At 42.1% G+C, this 22000-nt stretch overlaps 1 protein-coding gene across 2 annotated transcripts in view; it reads right to left on the bottom strand.

Moving 5' to 3' along the window:
- Window positions 1-20700, bottom strand: part of rab6ba (RAB6B, member RAS oncogene family a) — a 41568-nt gene extending 20868 nt beyond the window's left edge. The window contains exons 1-2 of one of the 2 annotated variants that reach the window (XM_035647750.2): window positions 20352-20700; window positions 765-823 (exon numbers count right to left, since the gene is read on the bottom strand). In XM_035647750.2, the coding sequence (XP_035503643.1) occupies window positions 765-823; window positions 20352-20421 (129 nt within the window). In that variant the 5' untranslated portion in view covers window positions 20422-20700. The remainder of the gene's footprint in view (window positions 1-764; window positions 824-20351) is intronic. The other variant, XM_035647751.2, reaches the window with a different exon arrangement.
- Window positions 20701-22000: the final 1300 nt, after the last annotated feature.

Genomic DNA, 22000 nt, shown 5'->3' on the forward strand with positions numbered 1-22000 from the left:
CCAAAAAAGATTTTGAATCGAGCCTCCCAAAAACAAAACAACTGCCCTGACAAAACACAGTAGCTTGAGTGAGTGATGGTTTGTGCACTTATGTTGGTATTAAGTATACCTGCACTGTTATCAGTGGATGATAAATAATATTCTGTGACAAAGTTGGTTGCATTTCTTACTGCAAAACAACCTCTGAGGTTTTCTTCATCTTCAGTCTTATATACTGGAGGGATTACAGTGTTTCGGAGGCTAATCTTCTTCTTATAGTTTTTTCACAAATTTACACAGGCTCATAATACTGTGCATGTACACTCCCTCCATACAGAGCCTGAGTGAGCTCAAAGACACACACGCACACACACTACACAAGATGAGAAGGAGGGCAGAGCAGCTTTGTGAGATTTATTTTTAATTCCTTTTTATTACTACAGAACTTTTTGCTTATAAAGCAATAATGCCACAGTATTTATCTGAGGGTGCTCTGCGTGCCTGCAGATGCTTGCATAGAGTGCTGCAGCTGCATAAGCAACATTCTGTTTTTAGGATGACGAGTGAGATTCAGCAGCTTTGGAAAAAACAGGGTTAGAAATAGGAATCGTCTGAGGACCCGCAGCGCTCCTGATGTGGTTCAGCTCAAATGTGTCTGTTTCAATATCTGTTTTGCCTTTGACTTTGTTTCACACACACATACACACACACATGCAAACAGTACAGTGGACCAGATTGATCGTAAGAGGCGAACTCTTCACTCTGTGTCCGGCAGTAGCACTTACCTGATATGTGTTGTCAAAGCTGTCATACATGAACCGTGTGATCAGAGACGTCTTTCCCACTGGAAGAGAGGAGAGAGACAGAATGTAATAAATGAGAGACACTCGATAGACCTGTAACGGCGGGGCTGGTGCTTATGGCTTGTGCTGTGGCTGTCACTGCTCCCCATGGAGCTCATTAGTGTGTATGGGGGTGACCGGGGGTCAGCAGTGGCATCAGCTTCAGATGTAATTACAGCGCTGTCGCTGGAGACGGCATTGTGTGTTCCCAAAACACTTTCATGTCCCATTAAACAAATTAAATGGCGGGAATTCAGAAATGAGATGAGATCCAAAGGACAGAACAATAGGAAATGTGAGGGAGAAGTCAACCACTCTGGTTGAATGACTGTCATCTGAGGGCTTTTCAACAAGCTTCACTGACATTTACAGATCATTAAAGCCTCATCAAAACAGGATGCCGAGCCGATAAGACTGATTAATCACGTTGCCATGACAAAGCTGATTGTCGCCATCATCTTTTAGTTGTGGCTATGTTTCTGTCCATGCTACTCTCACTGGTTTGAAATGGACGGGGCTCAGTTGCAAAAAACACACAATGACGTCATGTACTGTATATTCATGTACCAATCACAGTGCAACAACAACTGCAGTAAAATGTGATGAACGTTGCAGGTAGTGATGTTATGAGAACTAATAAGGTACCAACTCTATGCCGAAATTCGGACAATAATTAATTTTATACAGTACAATAGATTGACGAGGGCGACATAAACAAGCGTTCCAGTCTGACATCAGACACAAAGAGAAGAGAAGAAGAAGACGGGGCAGGCACAGTAAACACTTGTAACAACATGTGGCTGGTTGCCTTCATGGGCTCGGGCAGCAACAGTTCCACTGCAATTTGTGGAAACAAAAACAAACAAAACAACAGGCCAAAACCGGCATATAGAGATATTTTGTACATAATTTATTATTAGGGACACATAACTTTGCAAACTGTGCCACAGAGCATTTTGAATGAAACAAAGGAAGCATCTCAAAGACTGTCAACTGGATCCGTCCAAAAGATTCAGGGTGAGTTTTAGTTGTTAACTTGTTAACAATACACCATCAAAATGCTTACTTCCTGTAATAATAGGGTTTAGGCTACATGTTGTAGCAATGCTCCACACACAGCTTGTTTCAGCCAATGTGGATCATAAACTGAGCTGGGTGTTCACAACATTCGTAGGCTGCCAACATTTAATTTTCTTTTATTATTAACATTTGTCAAATGAGTTGTGAATATTTAATTGTATGGCTTATGTTGCAATGTAATGTCTTCATCATATGGAAAATGAATTGCAACATGGTGGAATTAGTCAAAAGAATCAACAATCCATCAAGCATTGTTTGACAGTATTGACTGCCATTAAATGCCTGTGAATTGCAGATAAAAACTAACTAGTGTGTTATTGTCCAACTCTATGTTGTTACAGCTGATACATTATAGAAAAGACAACAAGTAATTTAAATCTAGAAGACTCTTAAAAAAGGACATCAAAGTCTTTACAGAAAAAGCAGATGCAAACTAACAAGCTGCAAAAGTACAGTACGACCCCTGGAAAAAAGAAACAAAATTTTTGCTTAGATAATTCAGAGCTTTTAATCTGGTACTTTATATGTTGGATCCTGTCTACTTAAATGTGCCCAGCCATTAGAGCTGATGCTTGGAAAAAATGATACTTAGATGCCAGGAATCATTAAGGAGGCGCGTTACGGTACGTGACTGACAAATGACTGGCGAACAGCCTCCTCATTTCATATCCATTCAACAATCAATTTGTTATTCTAGAAGCAGAAGTCTTATCATGCCATAATTAATCGCTTATAGAAAAGAAGACTGGTTAGACATGGTTGACTTATTGATAGATGGCGTATGTGGTTTTTTAGATTTATTTTTTGCCCTGTGATTTTATTAATGAGGAGGATTGAAGCAAAGCAAATGGGGAGGCCAGCGGGGATCAATCACATCCTCTTCTTATATCCATTTAGCAGCATTGCAGATGCTCGGCCGAGAGCTGGTTCCTTATATCCATCTAACTCCACTGGAACAGATCCTTTATGTTTTTGTGAAATTTTGGTTCATTATTCAGGCAGAGGCTCGCGCAGTAAACATAATCTGCTTTAAATTCACAGTTCATCAAGGGGCACACAGTGGCAATTGTCTACATGAAGAGTTTTAATTAAGTAGACTAATTACATGTATCTGTGCCCTCTTTTGGTTTCCATATCTGCAAGGCAGGATCTGATGCGCGGCGACTGATTATGATAATGACCTCATGCTAATTTATCAATACATCATCTTAGCTCCAGAGCTGCCCTACTTTTTTTTAACCAGAGATTGAACTAACGTTTTTTTTCTGTTTCACTCAAGGCCTATTTGTAATTAAACTTGTGCATGTGATCGTGGAGCCGATCAAGTCACACCAAATTGCACACACACAAAGATATCAGTCCAACTAAATATGCCAGATTTTTGTCCATGAAGATCCAAGTTTTATTCCCTTGGAAATTGGTGGCAATATAATTCTTCTATTCTAACTCCTTATCTAGCAATGTTAAACAAAGTGAAAGAAATTCCTGGATCCCCCCTTTTGTCAAACATTTAATGGGTTCTTTCTTGGCCCATGTCCCATTAAGTATCATGGAAATTCGTTCAGTAGTTATTGTGTAATACTGCTGACAAATAAACAAACAAACAAACAGACAGGGGTAAAAACATAACCTCCTTGGAGGTAATTGAGCCCAAAAAAATGTATCTTTGCATATCTATGTCCATGTCTGTATATCTATGACAAACATCTGTACTGTTTTAAGTTAGAACAATAACATCCTGACATAAAGTACTCTGTAGTACTGTACTCTAACACCAGGGCCAACTACCTCTGCAATGCCATACAACAACAATACTGCTTTGTTTGTCCTTGTCTTCTACTGTACTTGAGACCTCAGCTGAGGATGCTGACAATTTGCCTAAGACCAGTTAGTTCTCCAAGCTGGTTGAAAATTCTAATTCTGCCGGTGACAACTTTTATTTCAGTTGTCAAAATTGACTGTCAATTAAAATGTTTTATCTAACCCAATGTTAAAGAAGTGATACCAAATGATCACCAAACCTTTGTTAGGCGCCTCTACATCAGAGTTATGAGAGAGAAGAACATTAGGATGGAGAGTCTGATCCAACATCCTCGGTGCTGACTCATCGTCCTCGGCCACTAAGACAACATGACACAGCACTCTGTGACTGTCACTGCTGAAAGCTTCACAACTCCGGGACAGGCGCCACGTCCTTTTTTCTTTCTCTTACTCAAGTATTATCTGGGAGAGGACAGTATGAACAAAATCTGAGGAGACACCAAAACCTATCGTCCAGAGAGGGGAAGGCAAAACCACAGCACACTTTGATTTTGCTTGGATGTTCAAAACAGTGTAATGATGGACATTTGAGTACACGATTCAAATCTTACACCAAAGTACAACAGGCAAACAAGATATGTCCCTATCCAACCTGTGGTATTCTAATCTTAACTGGCTGAACTGAGCGTGTTGTTTGATTTTCTTTTTTGTCAATATCTTCGGATATAACACAGGTCTGTTTTCATGAATTAAATTACTGGGGTGGAAGCAGGAAGCTTAGTTACATGGCTGCAATAATTCAGTGAATTTTCTGTTAGGCTAAAAAGTGATTAAGAAGGCAGATTTTTGATTACATTTGAGAATTAGCTCTGCATTTCTGAGCGTTTCCTCCTCATAAGCTTTTCATCCTCTTTGCCATTAACACTCGATGCTATTTTTGAGATTATGATGGGATCCAAAGGATTTGAGTCAGACATAAAAGTAAAATCCAAATCAGCTGTGGAGAAACCATAGCAATGACCTATTTTCTTTCAAGTTGCAACACAGGTGTTCTCGCAGGGCAGTGGGTTTGCAGAGAAAACTGCAGCTTATTAAATCTCAGAAGGAAGGGCAACGTTGAACTATAAGAAGTTAGGCTATAACTCAATCTACTTGGCTACAGGCCAGTAACAAACTTTACATAAAATGAATCCTGTAATGAGAAACAAGTGTTAAACAGTGAGTAATGCAATGTTTTAATGAGATTGTTTGGATGTGTCCTTGAGATGACTTGTACTGTATGTTCTATGACCAACATGAGGAGACTCGGTGAATGTTAAACACTCGTATGAAAAGGTAGGTCGAAAGGTCTACTGGTTTGGTAATAATCTCAAAAACCAAAACAACATATGAGATGTCAATCTCTTTAGTGTGAAAGCTAAGATGCAACATTTATCGTTAGAGCACAGTTTGTGTTTGATGAATTGTAAATGTAAAATTCTAATATGCTCCTCTATAAGTGCCTGTCTGGACAGGTGGAGAGAACTCTGCCTTGTTTGTGGGGATTTCTTGATAATGTCTTAATTATGAGCATTATGATGCCTTAAAAAAACAACTTGCCTTTTCTACTGTAAATTTTAGTCTTTTGGAACTGTTGTTATTTTTTTGGGGGGGGGGTACGAGTCATGGTTACTGGCACGTTTACAGTTCTACTCAAAAGGCATTGGTCATTAAAGATGTTATTCCTCTCGTTATGTAGAGCCATATTTCCCCCCTACTATTTAAGAACTATTTATTGAAAGATTTATTTGTTGAAAGAAATGGTAAGCAAAGGTAAACAAAATGCCAAAATATAGATATAGATATAGTATTGATCTCCAGGAGCGTCATCAGCATTATCTTGACTCATCTTGTCTTGATTTCAGAAAAGTTTCAAGAAATGCTATAGGGCTGAACCATTAATCAAACCATTTATCGTTTTCAAATCAAAACCGCAATTTGAAACAGCGTGACTTGCATATCGCAAAAGGCTGCGATTTAGCGGAGCGGCCTCCGCGGAGCCAGAAGTAACGTTTGACAATTTAGTCCCGAAGAAAAAGCCGCAATCCGGTGATACGGGAGTATTTCAGGTTTGAGCCGACAGATGTGCAACAAAAGGATGCAAAGCATTCAGTCGTTTCACCCCGAGGCAACGCCACCAACTGGTATCAGCGCTTTAAAAAGAGTCACTGCAGCTACATGACAAGTGTACGGTGTGTGTTGTGGGCGCGTAATTATAATCGCAAATCAAATCACCATTGCAATATCTGTCCGAAAAATCGCAATTAGATATTTTCCCCAAATCGTTCAGCCCTACTTTACTTTATTCTCAATGCGTGTCTCTACACAGTGCAACAATTCAATGTAACAACCAGTACGGCTATCCCTGTTGATAATGTACTTCCACATGGAGTAAGATCTCAATTATGTAGCCAACTAATGGACACCTTAATAAATAGTTACTAAGATTATTGCTTCGTGGGTTTCCCAATTACGGTCTTGGTTTTAATGAAGTCTCGGCTCCATGTGATGCTTCAAAGAGTGAGTTAACAACGTGGGGGCCAATTACCGGAAAGAACTGAGCACCTGCTGCTGCACAACTTGCACCATCAGGACTCCGCTGAGCACAGTGAGCAGACACCTCATCGAGGCATCTTTTAAGAGCTCAAAGTACAATTTTTCAGCACATTAAAAGGTCCTACGCAGTTGGTCCCACATTAGGCTCGGCCTCCTCCTGCCATTTAAGAGGTACGCAACAGTAAAATGAGTTAGTTAAGGGTTCTCTCATCTCTACACCTACACCATCAGCGGTGGGAAAAAACCACTGGCAACAAATATGGCAGAATGAAATCAATAAATCCCTACGACATAGCACTGAAGATGATTGTATTAAATTGTTGTGACTGAAATAAGTGTCTTTTAAAATAAGAAAAATTAACATGCTTTTAATGACAGAATCCTGGCCGTGGTCCTTTTCCGCATTAACAGTATATAAATATTTTGTATATGTGCAAACGGGACAGAAATAAACAGTTTAAATAATGTCAAACCAAGTCAAGTTTAACAATGTGAAGTCCCGCAAAAAAATTTGCAGTTTTGCATTTGCAAGGAATTAAAAGGTTGTTATGGCTGAAAACATGTACTTAAAGTTAAATTTGAGCATCCTGCCATAGGTCTATGTATGACAATGCACAGACACAACTACCACTTGTTTGTAAAGCTGAGATTTGTAAAAACTGAATAATAAACCAATTTATCCATCTAGCCCTGAATCTGTGTACCAAGCTTTCAGGTAGAACCACTGCTGGTCACTTGGTGGTGGCCATCCTGGAATACCCCTGAGGACTTGGCAGCCAATCAGAGCATGGCAATGCTTTCTGCACGGGCCCGGCTCCCACTCACAAGGAGACGGATAAAAATAAAAGAGTGCGTGTAATGCCTCGCCTTCGCACGACACTCGGATGAGAGCTCAGCATGCTGGAGAGAGACAGATATCTAATATTTATCAATGATTGGAGGAACAGAGAAAAATAAGTGGTTATTTATGACTGTCCTTGCAGAGGAGGGAGGGCACAAAGATCTGGAGAAGATATGGACCAGTGGGAGGTGTATTGACTCTTCATTCTGTGTACTTACTTATTCATGGTCACAGCTGCTGGCATACAGAACACAACAGGAGAATGCCAAACAGCAGATGGCCTTCAAATCTTTCCTTCAGTCTAAGTTAACAAATTACACATGCATTAAGAAATCAAAAGAACCCCAAAGAGCCCTGAAATATCTTTTAGAAAAGCAACTCTTCAGTTTCAATCTTACTTTAATCCAAAATTTACACTCATAATTGTTTGGGGATGTTACACAATTAGGGACGAGCTGCATCTGATTATAATCAACCTACCAAATACTCTCTTAGAAAAACAGATTCTGATAGACCCAAATAACCCTTGAAGATAATTCACCAATCTGATGATGAGGATAATGTGATGCTCAAACGCCTCGTCACACTCCTCATTTGAAACGGAAAATGTTGTTGTGTCACGGGACGTACTGTGCCTTCTGTAAGAGCAAAGAAAAGAAAAGTCTTGTTCACAAGTGAGGTGAGGATGGATCGGGAGATAGACAGGCGGAATTAATGCGGCATCAGCAGTAATGTACTGGACCGTTGTGGTAAAGTGGGAGCCGAGCCAGAAGGAAAAGCTTTCAGTTTACCGGTCGATCTATAATCCAGCCCTCACCTACGGTCATGAGCTCTGGGTAGTGGCGGAAATAATGCGATCAAAGATACAAGCGGCTGGAATGAGCATCCTCCGTAAAGTAGCTGGGCTTATCCTTAGAGACATGGTGAAGATTTCGAGCATCTGATCACGATGCCTCCACGGAGTCGTCCTTTGGAAGCTTTCTGGGAACACCCGAATGGGAGGTTAGACCCAGAACTCACTGGAGAGATTTTATTTCTGATCTGGCCTACTGCCACTGTGACACTACTTTGGATATGCAGAAGATAATGTCGATGTAGGAGTAAACTATAACACCCTGCCTCTTGTCTTGTAAACTATTCATTCAGGACATTGTAAGCAGTTATAATGCTGGAAGTACTTTAGGAAAAGTCAGTATTGCATGGAAAAAGAATGCTTGACTTAAGAGAGTGCTGTTCATGCACACTATTGATAAAAGATGCAATGGACAGAAGGTACCAGAGGAGCTACCCGTAAATTTAAAAAAACGGTGGTTGAATAACAACAGAAAGATGTTGAAAAACCACAAACTAAAAGTCACATCTTTAGACAAATAGTTAGCCCTGGTAAGTCAAAAAAGTCAAAATCATTTCCTGTTTGTATTACATTGGTGCTGTATGCATACTGTGACACTGGGAAACCAGGTCACATCTTGATGATGAGGTCTAGTTTTTAAACTGTCTGAAGCTATGTCATAGCATATTCAGTCTGACCACGGTTTACAACAACACTTTTACATGTGTGTCACATATAATAAGTGTGGTTTGACCTCATGTAGATGATGAGGCTAGTCCACCCATACAGGCGTTCAGTCAGACAGAATATGTCCCATTGGACCTCTCCTCCGGACAGTGGGGTTGTGTATACACTTGGCTTGACTGACATCTCCCTGCACCTGTGAAAACACAACTTACACTTCTATGATTCTTGTGAGTGCAGGGGGTTCGGTGATGTAACACTATTTCCAGCATAGCTCCGCCCACCCTCAAGCTTAACTGCGGTCCGTGTGAGTGTGACACGTCAGTTATATCTAAGTTCTATTTAAGACTAGATGAATCCATCTTAAACGCCAAGAATTACAGTGACATGGAACCTTTTATGTAAAAGTTAGCTACAGAAACTTCATGACATTATGAATGTACCAAACCAGTAATGTCAGGCTCGGAGACCTGGAGACATAAACTCTTCAAGGTGGAAGCCAACTACTGGTTGGCTTTGACATTCGTGTTCACCAGGAGATGAATTCTAATGACTTTCCTTAACTTTTCCCACAGTGCCACCAGCGAGTCAATACTTTTCACTAATCCTGAGAAAGATCTCAACATCTACACAATGAAATGTTTCATGGCTCCTCAAAAATGAATCCTTATGTCTATACCTTGACTTTTCCTCTATCAACATCATGCACTTGTCATGTGGTTTTAAGTGAAATGTCTCAACAACTGTTGGGTGGTTTGCCATGAAACTCGCTACATCCACCCCACACTTGGAATGAATTGTAATAACTTTAGTGGCCCCCTGACTTTTCCTCTACACCAAAATCTGGTTGAAATGATCCATCAACCAAAAACGATTACAATCTGATCAGCCTCAGCTTTATTTTGTATTAATTCTGATTGATTAATCTGCCTATTGCTATCATTTAGACTCATCAGAATCAGATCAACAAAATACAGACATAATATAAATTTGAGGAGTTACTGTAATATTATTAAGACTGATCGTTTTTAAAATGTGTCTCATGGAGTGCACCTGCAAAACGAACTCTTACCAGGGACACGTCCATTTACCAACACTTCTGAATAATGGATGAACATGCTTTCAAAGTCAACAAAGACTGAGTTTCCGTCCACACACAAAGCACTCAGGAAGCCATTTCAGCCCTCATGCAGTCTAATGAGGCATTTGACATTACTACAAGCAACAGCGATCCCCACAAATACACACACAGTAAGGGCACAGTGACATCCACCAATGTGTGACACCAGTTTTGAAATGCACAATATGACTCTCGTGGTGTCTGTGATTGCCTTGGGAAAAGAGATAGAAGTCATATGTCTGCTGTTTGAGGCCAGAGGGCTGGAGAGCGACCAACTTGACGTTTTAATGTTTAAATTAGATTCCATTCTCACAAGGCAAAGGGCCGCTGGAGGCTGGAGAAATGAAAACAGCATCCTCTCAGAAAAGAAAAAAACCCCCAGGACACACTCTTTCATTTACTCCTTCTTCTGTCTTCCAGACATACAGTATGTTGTACTACTTCAGATAAGATCAGATCTGCTCTTCTTCTGTTGTTCTTGTGTTTTCACTTTGCGGTTGTGGGGTTAACAAAGCAAATTTTATGAAGATGACTGTAAATACACAGGGCCTATGAGTTAATCTCATTGCTGAAATCCAAAACAGGTGTTCAAAGTGTCCAGTACAGACTGTTGCACCAATCTCTCATCATAGCCAGCCAAAAAAAAAACTTTTGAACACAGCAAATTTAAAATATATACTTGTGATTATGGTTTTCGGCTAGGATAGGTCAAGATATGGTGGCTCACCACTTTCACTAAACATTTTCCTGGATCAAACGTGATCATCTTACTTCAGATCTTATTTTTCCATCTCCCCAGTAAACATGCACATTCATCTGGAATGATAGCAAAGCTTCTACCTCACATCCTTGGAGGTCCTTGGAGTCTCATAATGGTTTTTTACACAAAAGGCCCTAATCTGAAATTGACCACTGTAGTTGGACTATGAACCAACAAAATATTATAATTTCTAGTTTTTAAAATATCCAAAAATTAACATTATCGTGTATCTCTTACACAACCATGGTAGTGATTATGCCACCTGACAACTTCATTAAACATCCTCTGTTGACTTATTACAGGCTCAGTATCTGCACAAGTCTTATCATGTTTACCTACTGATTTGTTGCCATTGTTTTTTAGTCCGTCTGTCTAGATTATTGTCAGGTTTTCCTCCCACATCTTCAGAGATCAATGCCTTTACTTCAACATTCATAGGATGAATAGAGACAATAACTCCTCATTCATTCTCATGAAAACTTGTAGAGTTCTTCCTATTCTCGGCCTTAAGTCTTCCGAAACTTCCCCCAGAGTGACACTTGGTATCCCAGAGAAATAAATTATGCATACATCTGTTTGGTACATAATATCAAAAAATGAGAAATGAAGTTTATGTAATGTCCCTCAACAGCATGTTCAACAAGAGTATGTTCAAATGAACCTAATGTAAAGACGTGGATTTCACACAAAAGATCCCTGTAGCTTTGTCTGAGAGTGAAGGTTGAGTTGGAAAAGAAACTCACTACGGATGTTTCAGGACCAAATTGCGCCTCCTGGCCTGTGATTAATATACTGTAACTAACTCTAATCATTTATGCCTTTAAATCTTAATTAACGGAAATTGCAAATATGTCAAAAAGGTGCAATTTCCTTTGCTGATGAAGGAACACCAAGAGACAGCAGGGGAATATTTCAGGTTAATATTGACCATAGGTGCAGTAGTGTAAAGGGTGACGTTAGATTCAGTGTTCATCATTTGGTTTGATCACGATGCTACAATGATACCCCTACTCTTGTGGCAAATTAACACTTAATGCATCATGTATTGATGTGTTTGTAATGGGGAGAAATGTTGGTACTGCTTTGTCTGGAAAATCAGAAGAGAGACCATGTGTTTTGGTCTCAGGCAGTGAGGGGTTAACGGATGACAACTGGAGAGTTACATTTTCAACTAAACCTGAACTTAGACAGCATGTTTTCCAATCTACCCTGAGTGTATGAAAGCAGACGTTCTTCTCTCCATGCTGCATGAATTACATTAGAGCTGCTTCATCACATCAAAACTTTTTTGATACTCCAGGGACCTAGCAACTCTCAAGCATACATGACAAATTTCCACAACACTCTGAGCCATCTGACAAATTCCTCTCCAGAATGATTTCTTTGTTTAAACCAGTATTGAACTGTGCCAGTGAATGGTTATAATGAGTCAGAGCGTGACATGGTAAGCAATTTAATCTTCCTGCAATAGTACTGAGCACTTATGCTTCTAGTGATGTCTGTATGACACACTTTCCACTCCGATGAATCTCAAATTGCCGTACCAAACACACAGTGCGTCATAGGAGTAAATGTATTAGGTCACTGAATCACTGACTGACAGAAGTTGTATGAAGCTGTGTTTTTACACAATGGGCAGAAAGATTCCAAAACAAGTCCAGCAACGGAACCTTTCAGCCTTCAAGTTCTCATGGGTAAAAGAAGCAGGGCAACATGAGGTCTTTAAGCTCCTTCTCTTGACCCTGGCAAACAGCCAGACGCAATAAATATGTTGCTTTCAAGTGCACTGGGAAATCATTGGGTCAGACAGACTTGGCATCACACGCATCGGAAAAAATAATTATTGTTAGTAATTCGAAAAACAACTTCATCAAACAGGATCTGGCCTCTCAACAGGCCAAGGCCACGCATACCGTACTACATTAAAGGCACAGTCTGTGCACCGTGGTGACAACAAAACTGTTTCTGCTAACCTCTCTCGACAACATGCCTGTGTTTTTAATTATGACTGGAAATTACATTAAATGCAGACAGATAGATATTTTAACAATAAAGTGTAGCCTAATCTAGATTTTTTAAGATAGCTGGCACGGCACCAGTGGTTTAAACAGAATAAAGCTATAAGCATTTGGAGCTGAACCAGGATTGACCCAGGAACGAAATGCTGACTCAGGGCCGATCTCACATTATGATATTTTCTAGCTTGTTTACCTTTCGATCTTTGTCCCGCAGCAGAAACAAAACAGGCATTGTAAGCATTGGGTTTGGGATCAAGGCTTGCTTTGGCTCCAAGGATAAACTCTCCCATAGCTCCTGCAATGTTATCCGGGTTCCAGGAAGTAAAAAAAATAAACAAAAGGGTCAAAAAACGTGACCTACTGATTCTTTCCTGTCCATCAAAGGATGCAGACAGGATGAGTACGATGAAAGGGGCTGACATAAGACAGGAATATTTAGCATCTGACGAATTAACTAATTTCAAGAACAGCCATCCCTGAATATGTTGACGTCATAAGTAAGAAGCATTAGAAGCATTAGAGCAGTGCTACATTGCTGTACAGAATCTTTGCCACCGGTTAAACTGCTTCCACACGTCTGCATGGTGCTTTCAATGGCATCTCAATGAGAGAATTTATTTCCACAGTCAGATCTACTGTATGGATTTATTTTATAGAATGACAGACAATCATCACAAATAATGAAACGCATTGGAGGGGCAATGCGTGCGTGTTGTAAAAGCCAGCCGATGCTTACCTTTTTATATTGTCATAACGCCACATTCATTTATATTCTGAAAGAAAATTTCAGATCATTTCAAAAATGTGGCTGGACGAATAGGACTATGGCAGGTCGCCACAGTTTTTGTAATTAATGGGAAAAAGCTGCAGCAGGCTGCTTAACACCAGCCCCGCTCTGTAGTGTACTGTGTGAGTGTGTCGCCCCCCCAGCCCCCCCTCCACTGATCATCTCCAAAAGTGAATCATCTGGAGACACTCTCCCAAGTAACATTTCCGCAAAATTTTGTGAAAATTCTTAGATGCGTTGTGGAGTTATTTTTGTACACACACATAAAACAATACGTTCCCGGTAATGCCGGCGCGCAGGCTAAAATTTTTAATGCGGGTTTAGTGAAAGCTATAACAGGCTGCTTTCAGGCCAAAGCATCCCCATGACGAAGGCTCATCTGGGGAGCTGGAGAAAGGGTAAACACTGAGGAGACCTGCTGAACTCAGTGAAGTGTCACAGCCCATGCTGGGTAAATGACAGCCTTCCTCCACAGTGGGGGTTTTATTCACAGAGCCGTTCAGGTCGAGCAACTGGGATTATGTTTAAATGGGATTCTCGGTCTCTCGGCTCCGAGAGATCTCACATTAAGCAAGGGCCCAATCCATTTCCCGAGACGCAGAACTTACAGAGAACGCCATGCGCATAGCGTCTCTCCGGCTGAATGATGGGAGGCACTTTAAAAGTTCCTGAATCCTTTGTTGGAGTTGTTCTTTTAAAATTACAGGGTGAGAATTCACATTTGCAATGAAAGGGGCACCGAGCCTCGCCATTCTATTCCTTCTCTTTGTTGAACTGTGTCGTCGGTTATCGCTTCTCAAAATCTTTTCACTAGCACATGGAAGAGCGGAACTGAATCGGACAGTTTCTCTACATCGCCGCATGGGCAGCAGACAGATTTGCAATCCTGTTTTATTATGGGCAGAGTGTATAAGTGCGGCTGTGCATCCCATGGGCCTTTTGGGAAACACCTGCTCAGCTGTGCGGTAATGCATAAAGCTTCCGTCGCTCTGTTTGCTATTCCTTTGCTGCAGACCAGCTCCTGTAGGACTGAAAACACCTCTTAATTAGTCAGAAAATGTTACATTTGATATCATTTTTAAATGATCAATATTTCTTCGTATCTTCAGGGTAGTACAATAGTATGCAGACGAATCTTTGTGCGGAGGTAGAAAAACGGGAAATGAGGCTCTATTGTTTCAAGCCCAAGTTGAGAAATGCTTCGGGACACTTGTTCCAGCCCAAAATGAATGAACAGGGGGACTACACGTCACTGGGATTGATGCCTTTTGATCAATTACCCCTCACTAATAGGCAGCTGAGCCAATCAATAGCAGATCAAAGCTGTCAGGGACTTGTTTCCCCCAATCCATCACAGACGAAGAACACATGCTGGGAAGAAGCAATGAGATGTGAAATGAAAGTGATGATCAGATATCTTTAGACGCGGCTAGATTATCGACCGTTACAGCAAACAGAGATTCTGCTCAGAATTGTAAAGCCGGACCCCCACACGCACTTCAATCTTCCCGCTGGAGCATCGGGATTCTGTCGAGTCGGTGTCGACTGCCTATCTCCAGTCCCTCATCCGAGCTAAATCCTACAAGCCGAAAGGTCTGGTAACTCTATTTACTCCGCACAGCTCATCGACTGAGCCACACTTTCAGCATCCAGTGTCGGTGGAATTGTGAGGCTGTTGGGACGTCCAGATCCCTCAAGAGAGCAGATGTTATGAAGGGATGGTTAAGATTCAAATGTTTAAAAGTAATACCCTTAAATTTAAAGGTGACATATTATGCTCATATTCAGGTTCATACTTTAAATTTGTGTTCTCATACTACCCATTCCTGTTTTGGAATCCTGTGTTGACTAATTCTCAAGACATTGTGGTTTTGTAGTTTTCAGTTGTGACGTGTGTCGCTTCTTGCATGTAGTTTAATGTTACTGTGGTTCATTTGTCAAACATGCAGTTTAATATGTACGGTAAATGGCCACCTACACAGTTTATATGACACTGTGTCTTTATTGTTATTCAGATTATGTAGAGATGTTAAAGGTGGCAAACAGATGAATAATGAACACATTTGCGGGGGGTAAGGTGCCAACCATGAACTGCAACATTCCTGGTTGGGATCCAGCTGAGGGCCCTTGTTGCGGTGTATTCCTCCGTCTTATTCTACCCTCATTTCCTGTCAACCCACTCCCATACTGACTCTACACAACACTACACTACACTACACAAAAATACACAACACTGTGTCTGTCGCCATTTGTTTGTAGAAACTAGGTGATGTCTGGGGACACTGTCTACTGTGTTTTCAGTTCTTTCATAGACTGTGCTGTATCCTACATGTACAGTTCAGCAAATAGAAATTGTATAAACATCTATTACCTGACAGTTTTAGCACGATTTATGAATGTTGACGTGACTTCTGGTTACCAGACTGGAGTCATTTCACACCTGGTGAAGTCATTTGCACGTGTGTTGTATTTAAAGATTTAATGTTAAAACCCTCTAAATAGCTGATCACTTAAAGGGGAAGTAAGCAGTTTTAATCACAATCACAAATCAGCGAATATTTCCTCACGGTCCGCCAGCTGTCATTTCTGTGTGTGCATTCAGTGTATGAACAGCCCGGTAAATAGCACCAGTGTGTGAAAGGGTGAATGTGACTTTCCTGGAAAGCGCTTTGAGTGGTCTATATGACTAGAAAAAGCGCTATATAAACACAGTCCATTTACCATTTACACGTCACTCCCCGACACCTTAAGAAACGTGTTTGCGAACAGCGCTACAACTCCGTCTCACATACCCGAGGCTCGGTCAGTGCAGTGAAAACAATCGACAACAACAAAGAGAGGAACGAGCTTTCTGCCCCTTTAAATGCTTGTTTTACCAAGTTTGGAATAAAAGTTACAATAACATAAAGTTTACTGGAGCTGGAAGATTTGAGACAAAACCAACACACCAAAACAAGCCACATTTAAATCACAGCAGTGTTCTCAACACGCTTCATTCAACCTCCTCTTGATTCAAACCTGCAAGATATTCATTCTCATCACTGAGTGTTTGCACACACACGCTCCACATACATTATCTACACATCAAGTTCCACGAGCAAGTTCTAAAAGTCAGTATATAAAATCAAACTTGACAGGTTCTTGCCTTTAATGAGCAACAGCCTTCAGTGTCAATAGAGGGAAACGTACGATATCCTACATAAACAGAAAAGATAATATCTCTGCATTACTAAGGGCTGAAAATATAATAAATAGTCTTCAGTGGTGTATACTGTAGTTACCAGTCTAGAATGATTTCTTCGCATGTTATTAAGTCTTTTGAAAAACATGCAGTATCTATATCTGCATCTGTGGTTTCAGAGCCCCAGTTAAGAAACGTGTCGGTCGCTCTGTGCAAGTCAAAACCCAGAGTTTCATTTACCCAGAAAGTAATTTCCTGGAAACACAGTGATCTGGGGCGTTAGACAACCAACTGGAGCCTAGTGACTCAGCAGAAATGTTTTTCGCGTTGTGCCAATCTCTGAGCAGTCAAAGATGGGAAGATGGCATTTTGACTCAGTGAGCAAAATCCATCGGCAGCCATGCAGATGCATCCACCAAAATGTATTTCCATCTGTTTTTTCTGAGGTGAAATGAAGCATGCAACAGAGGATTACCTCCTTTTACAAAAAGTACCATGCAGTGTTGCTCCTTTGAAAACTCGCCTGTGGCAAAACACCTTCGACCCAATACGTGCAGAAAACACCGCAGAGCACACCACTGTTTTCACCAGGAGAGTGTGCACGCAGATTTGGAAGCAGCTGATTGGCCGGCTCAAAGCCCTCAGCTTTGTCAAGGAACTCTTCAGCCGGCCTCTTTTGTACCGGCAGTGTAAAAAACACCAACAGAAGTATGCAGGAGGAGAGAGACTTCCTGACAGCTCATTTAACATTCTGCCTGCTTCCACCCACTTAATCTGGAGCCCCCCCTCCCTCTCTCCCTCTCTCTCTCTCTCTCTCTCTCTCTCTCTCTCTCTCTCTCTCTCTCTCTCTCCCTCTCTCTCTCTCTCTCTCTGACGTCGGCTGATTCTTTTTATGAAAAACAGAACATCATGCCATCTTTCCCTTTATAGCACTTCATTTTTTCAGACACTTCCACCGTTATGGGCCTCGACTCTATACACAAGGAACAATCCACCCCAGAGAGGAGAAGTATAGTCTTTTTTTCTCCACCGCCTCTGTGCTCGTGCCCCTGTTCCTGACACACTGGAGGCCAGCAGTCATGTACATTAATAAATGATGGTGGCAGAGCTGACGGGATTCACGCCCGCCTGGGCCCCGGCTGCAATTGTAGCAGACATGTCAGAGCGACACAGCTCCACCGGAGACAGCCCAATCAAATGCGGGGGCCGCCACTGCCGCTGTCTGGTTGAGCAGTGAGTTGACGAATAGAGTCCACTCGCGCCGATAACAGGTGCAGACTCCACTCCCCGCAGACTGCCTGGGACGCTCACTATACAGACCTGTGGAGTCTCTAGTGGCACTGAGTTCAACAGCCAGTTTCAGACACTCCAGAATTAGGTCAACCACGGCATCTCGCTTTTTAAAAACCTTACACACCTCCGAGAGATTGCATCAGGCTGATCAGCCACCGTGATCACCACACAGTGGTGACATAGGCGGTAATTATAGGAGATGTTAATTCTGCCTTTCACTCCGTGGAGTTTACTATTCCTGTCATTTTAGCAGCTGTGTCTTATTCCAATATTAGGACACACAGACACATATATAAACTAATGAACGCCCTTCTTTCTACTGTGTGTGTGTATTTGTCAGTGGAATAACAAACCATCTTTTTAGGACCAGCCATGAGTTCAAGCTGTAACAAAGACAAAAGGAAGCGCCACATGAGAAGAGATTCATTGTTCTTTATCAATAATTCAGCCTGCTGTCACTTAACCAGCTGAGGAGGTTCGTGTGAGACACACACATTTTGTTACACTTTTAGATACGTTAAGAATATGCCGAGTAGTGCTGCTGACAGACTCTCGGTGCACAGAACCCCCGATTACGGAGTTAAAACTGACAAAGAGCAGCAGATGAAAAGAGGGAGGGGGGAACCTGCAGCAAAACGTAAACAGCACCACAGAACCTTTGTCTGCTCTGTGTGCATCCCGGTGTACGTCGACACCTGCAGCCTCCGCGTTCAGGTACCCACTCTGTGTCTAAATGATGATAAAGCAGAGCAATGGGTCTGAAGTACGAATCAATGAGGTTTGCGAGAGCTGGAAATAAAGCTTTATATAGCACACACACACACACAGTCAAAAAATATAGCAAAAATTACATGAATTTATTCTCGTCTGCTCAATATTTAATCTTTCGCTGAATAAGAAATTATGAGAGTATTTATATGCACGGTTTCATGATTTATAACGTCCAAATGTTTGGCCAGCTTTGTGCTCGGGTGAAAGTAACACACTCCGTGATATGTTTGTGCAACTAAATCCCCTTTGGATTGTTGCTTGGCACTGAATATGATAAAATGGCCCGCAGATTAAAAGCCTAATAACAAGGCCTATGGCCTTCTGAGGTATATATATATATATATATATATATATATACTGCATCTTAATTATTTACATTTCCAGATGAAAGCTCTGTCAAAGGGTACAGGGAACGCTGTTTCAAGCCTTTCAAATATTCATATAAATATTAACTTTTCTCTGCCGATGTAAACTGAATCTCTTGGTTGGTTGTGAATCCTTTGGCAAATGCTTGGTTGTACAACTGAGAAACCACATGTTTTTTTTTACTGTTATTTAGATAATCGAGTATGCCATGCGGCTGTGAATGGAACAATTATCCTATGTAATGTATGACCCGCACCACACTGGATGATCAATAGGATCAACTGAGGGACCGAAGCGTGACTAATAAGGTTTGTTGGCTGCTCAGGACCTCTGAATTACAGCACACACACACACACACACGCACACACACACACACACACACACACACACACACACACACACACACACCTGCCCTGTGGAAAGATACTGTAGAACCTAAAGACTCAAATCAGGTCTCAGCTTGCTCACTGAAATCATGTGGACGACAGAGAAGGAGACGCTTCAGACTGTCGGAGGGGCGAGTCCAAAAACAACAACAACAACAGATTAATCAGATAGGAGTTTCCACAAGATGATGCCTTATGTTGAGATTTTTACTCCCACCCCAAAACAATGATTCGCAAGCAAGAGCAAGAAAACTTGGGTCATTTCTGGGCAGGCACACAAGGGCTGGTGCAGCCACTCTCTCACACACACACACACACACACACAACTTATCTCATCGCCACTGACAACCTGGGTGTGTCTCACACACAACAAGAACCACACAGGAATATTCAGCAACTACATCATCAGCCAGCAGCAGCAGCAGCAGCAGCCCTGCAGCAGGCTGCACAGTCATCACCACCACCATCATCACACACACACACAGACACACACACACACACACACACACACACACACACACACAGATCCAGTCTCGTTTACCGAGCATTGCTCATTTGCAATTGATAAATCATAAAGACCCCCAGATTAAAAAGCTTTACAATGTGGGCATTAGCATCATTAAAGCCTCGGTTCATTTTCACCGTTAAACTTGGGCCAAACACAAACACACACACACACACACACACACACACACTCACGTCTATTGTGTGGAGCCCAATAGACGCTGCTAATTAGATTAAGGGAATGCCCCCCCCCCTCCTTCCTCCTCCTCCTCCTCTTCCTCCTCACTAACACTAACTGAAGACATGTTTTCTTCTTCTTCTACTTCTTCTTCTTCTTCACTTTAACACAAACAAGACGAGACGGGCGGCGCGGTGCGGCGCGGTGCGGCGCGGCGCCCCGACACCAGCCGGGCTCCGTGTCCGCCCCCCCGCCCCCCCATCCCCCGCGACGTGAACTCGCCGCCCGCGGCAGCAGGTGCGCCGGGTGCAAGTTTTCTTGACAGGCGCGACTTTAAAAAAAAACCCAGACAAACAGCCGAAACGCGTCTTACCGCTCTGCTCCCCAAGGAAGACGAGTTTGAATTTCCGCAGCGGGTTCCCAAAGTCACTGCCCACGGACATTTTGAGGAGGAGGAAGAGGAGGAAGAGGAGGAGGTGGCGGAGGAGGAAGGGGACCTCTGGACGCCGGAGGACAGTGTGCGTGTAGTTGCGTGCTCCCGCTCGAGTTCGCCGCCGGTCGGGTGGAGATGCTGGATGGAGAAGGCGGTGATGCTGCTTCACTTTCAGCTCCCCTCCCTCTCTCTCTCTCTTTCTCTCTTCCTCTCTTCCTCCGTCTCTCTCTCTCTTCGTGACGGGAGCGCACGCCGCTGCTGCACCGGTCCGTGACGCTTGTCGGAGTGTTTGATTCTTTTTTTCAACCCGAGGGCTCGGGTGCGCATGCGCGGCCTCACCTCGTTCTCCGCTGACCTCACGGCCGCGATATAGAATGACGTCATATGTGTTGGCGGAGACGGGAGGTAGGTGGGGGGGCTCTACTTTCATCAGTCTTCGTGAACTTTTTCTCTTCGTCCACCATTAGGTTTTGTATCATATTAAAAGAGACCCTGCAGAAGAGAAGATACAGGGGCATGGGCGTAGCACTGGGGGGGGGGGGGGGGGGGGGGGGGGGGGGGGCAGACCACCCAGGGCCCAAGGATGGGGTTGGGCCCTGGAAACCCTGGAATTAAAAGGTTTTTTTGTTTGTAATTAGTGTTTTCTAAGTAATTAGTGTCATGACATGAATTAAAAATTGTCTTAATGCATTAGTTGAGAGACTGAACTATGTATTTCAAAAGAATAGTGGAGGGGCCAACAGAGACTGCTTATGTATAGGGCCCAGAATTTGGTGCTACATCCCTGTGAGAGGTGGTTTGATGAGTGACAGCTATTTTAAATGCAAACCTTGAAATATGCATATTTAAGCAAAATGCTCACTGATAAGAATGCTAAGGGATTTGCTTAGGCTTTTTTCACAAACGAACAGCTGTGAAAGTTGTGAGAGGATGTCACCCAAACATGAGAGGAGGTTTGATGTCAATAAATTCATAAATGACTGAGCTATTGACAATGCAAACCTTGAAATATGCACATTAAAACAAAATGCTCACTGATAAGGATGCTAAGGGATTTGCTAAGGCTATTTTTCACAAACTAACAGCTGTGAAAGTTGTGAGAGCATGTCACGGACACATGATTAAGACAATGAGACCAGAGTCGGCCCGCAATTTAAGCCTCCCCCTCATGTCAAAGCTAGTTAGTCAATATTTTGAGAGGTTGAAGCGTAACTATCCTTCATGAGAAGAGAAAAAAAATCTCCACCAGAGTGAACTGCAGGAACAGCAGTCAGGTAGACGTGTGTTACAAGCCGTAGTATAAATAGAAATTTCACATGAAATGTATTTAGGGAAATCTGGGCGAGACAGTTTGCATGGGCCTGATGGAGCTGATAACATTCACAATGAATCCATAATCCATAATGTACAGTTGCTATGCATAAATTTGTCAGTAGAGGAGATGCTTGATTGTCAGTAAATATTGTTGTGTTTATACCTCATTCTGTTCTGTTTAGATCTATACATTCGTAGACTGACAGATGGAGCAAACTGTTGTAAAGGAAGGAGGATTGTAGTGGGTGCACTGGGGGTCAGGTGTGAGTCAGGTA

This window comes from Scophthalmus maximus, chromosome 13 (genome assembly GCF_022379125.1).
Source record: "Scophthalmus maximus strain ysfricsl-2021 chromosome 13, ASM2237912v1, whole genome shotgun sequence".
NCBI lineage: Eukaryota > Metazoa > Chordata > Actinopteri > Pleuronectiformes > Scophthalmidae > Scophthalmus > Scophthalmus maximus.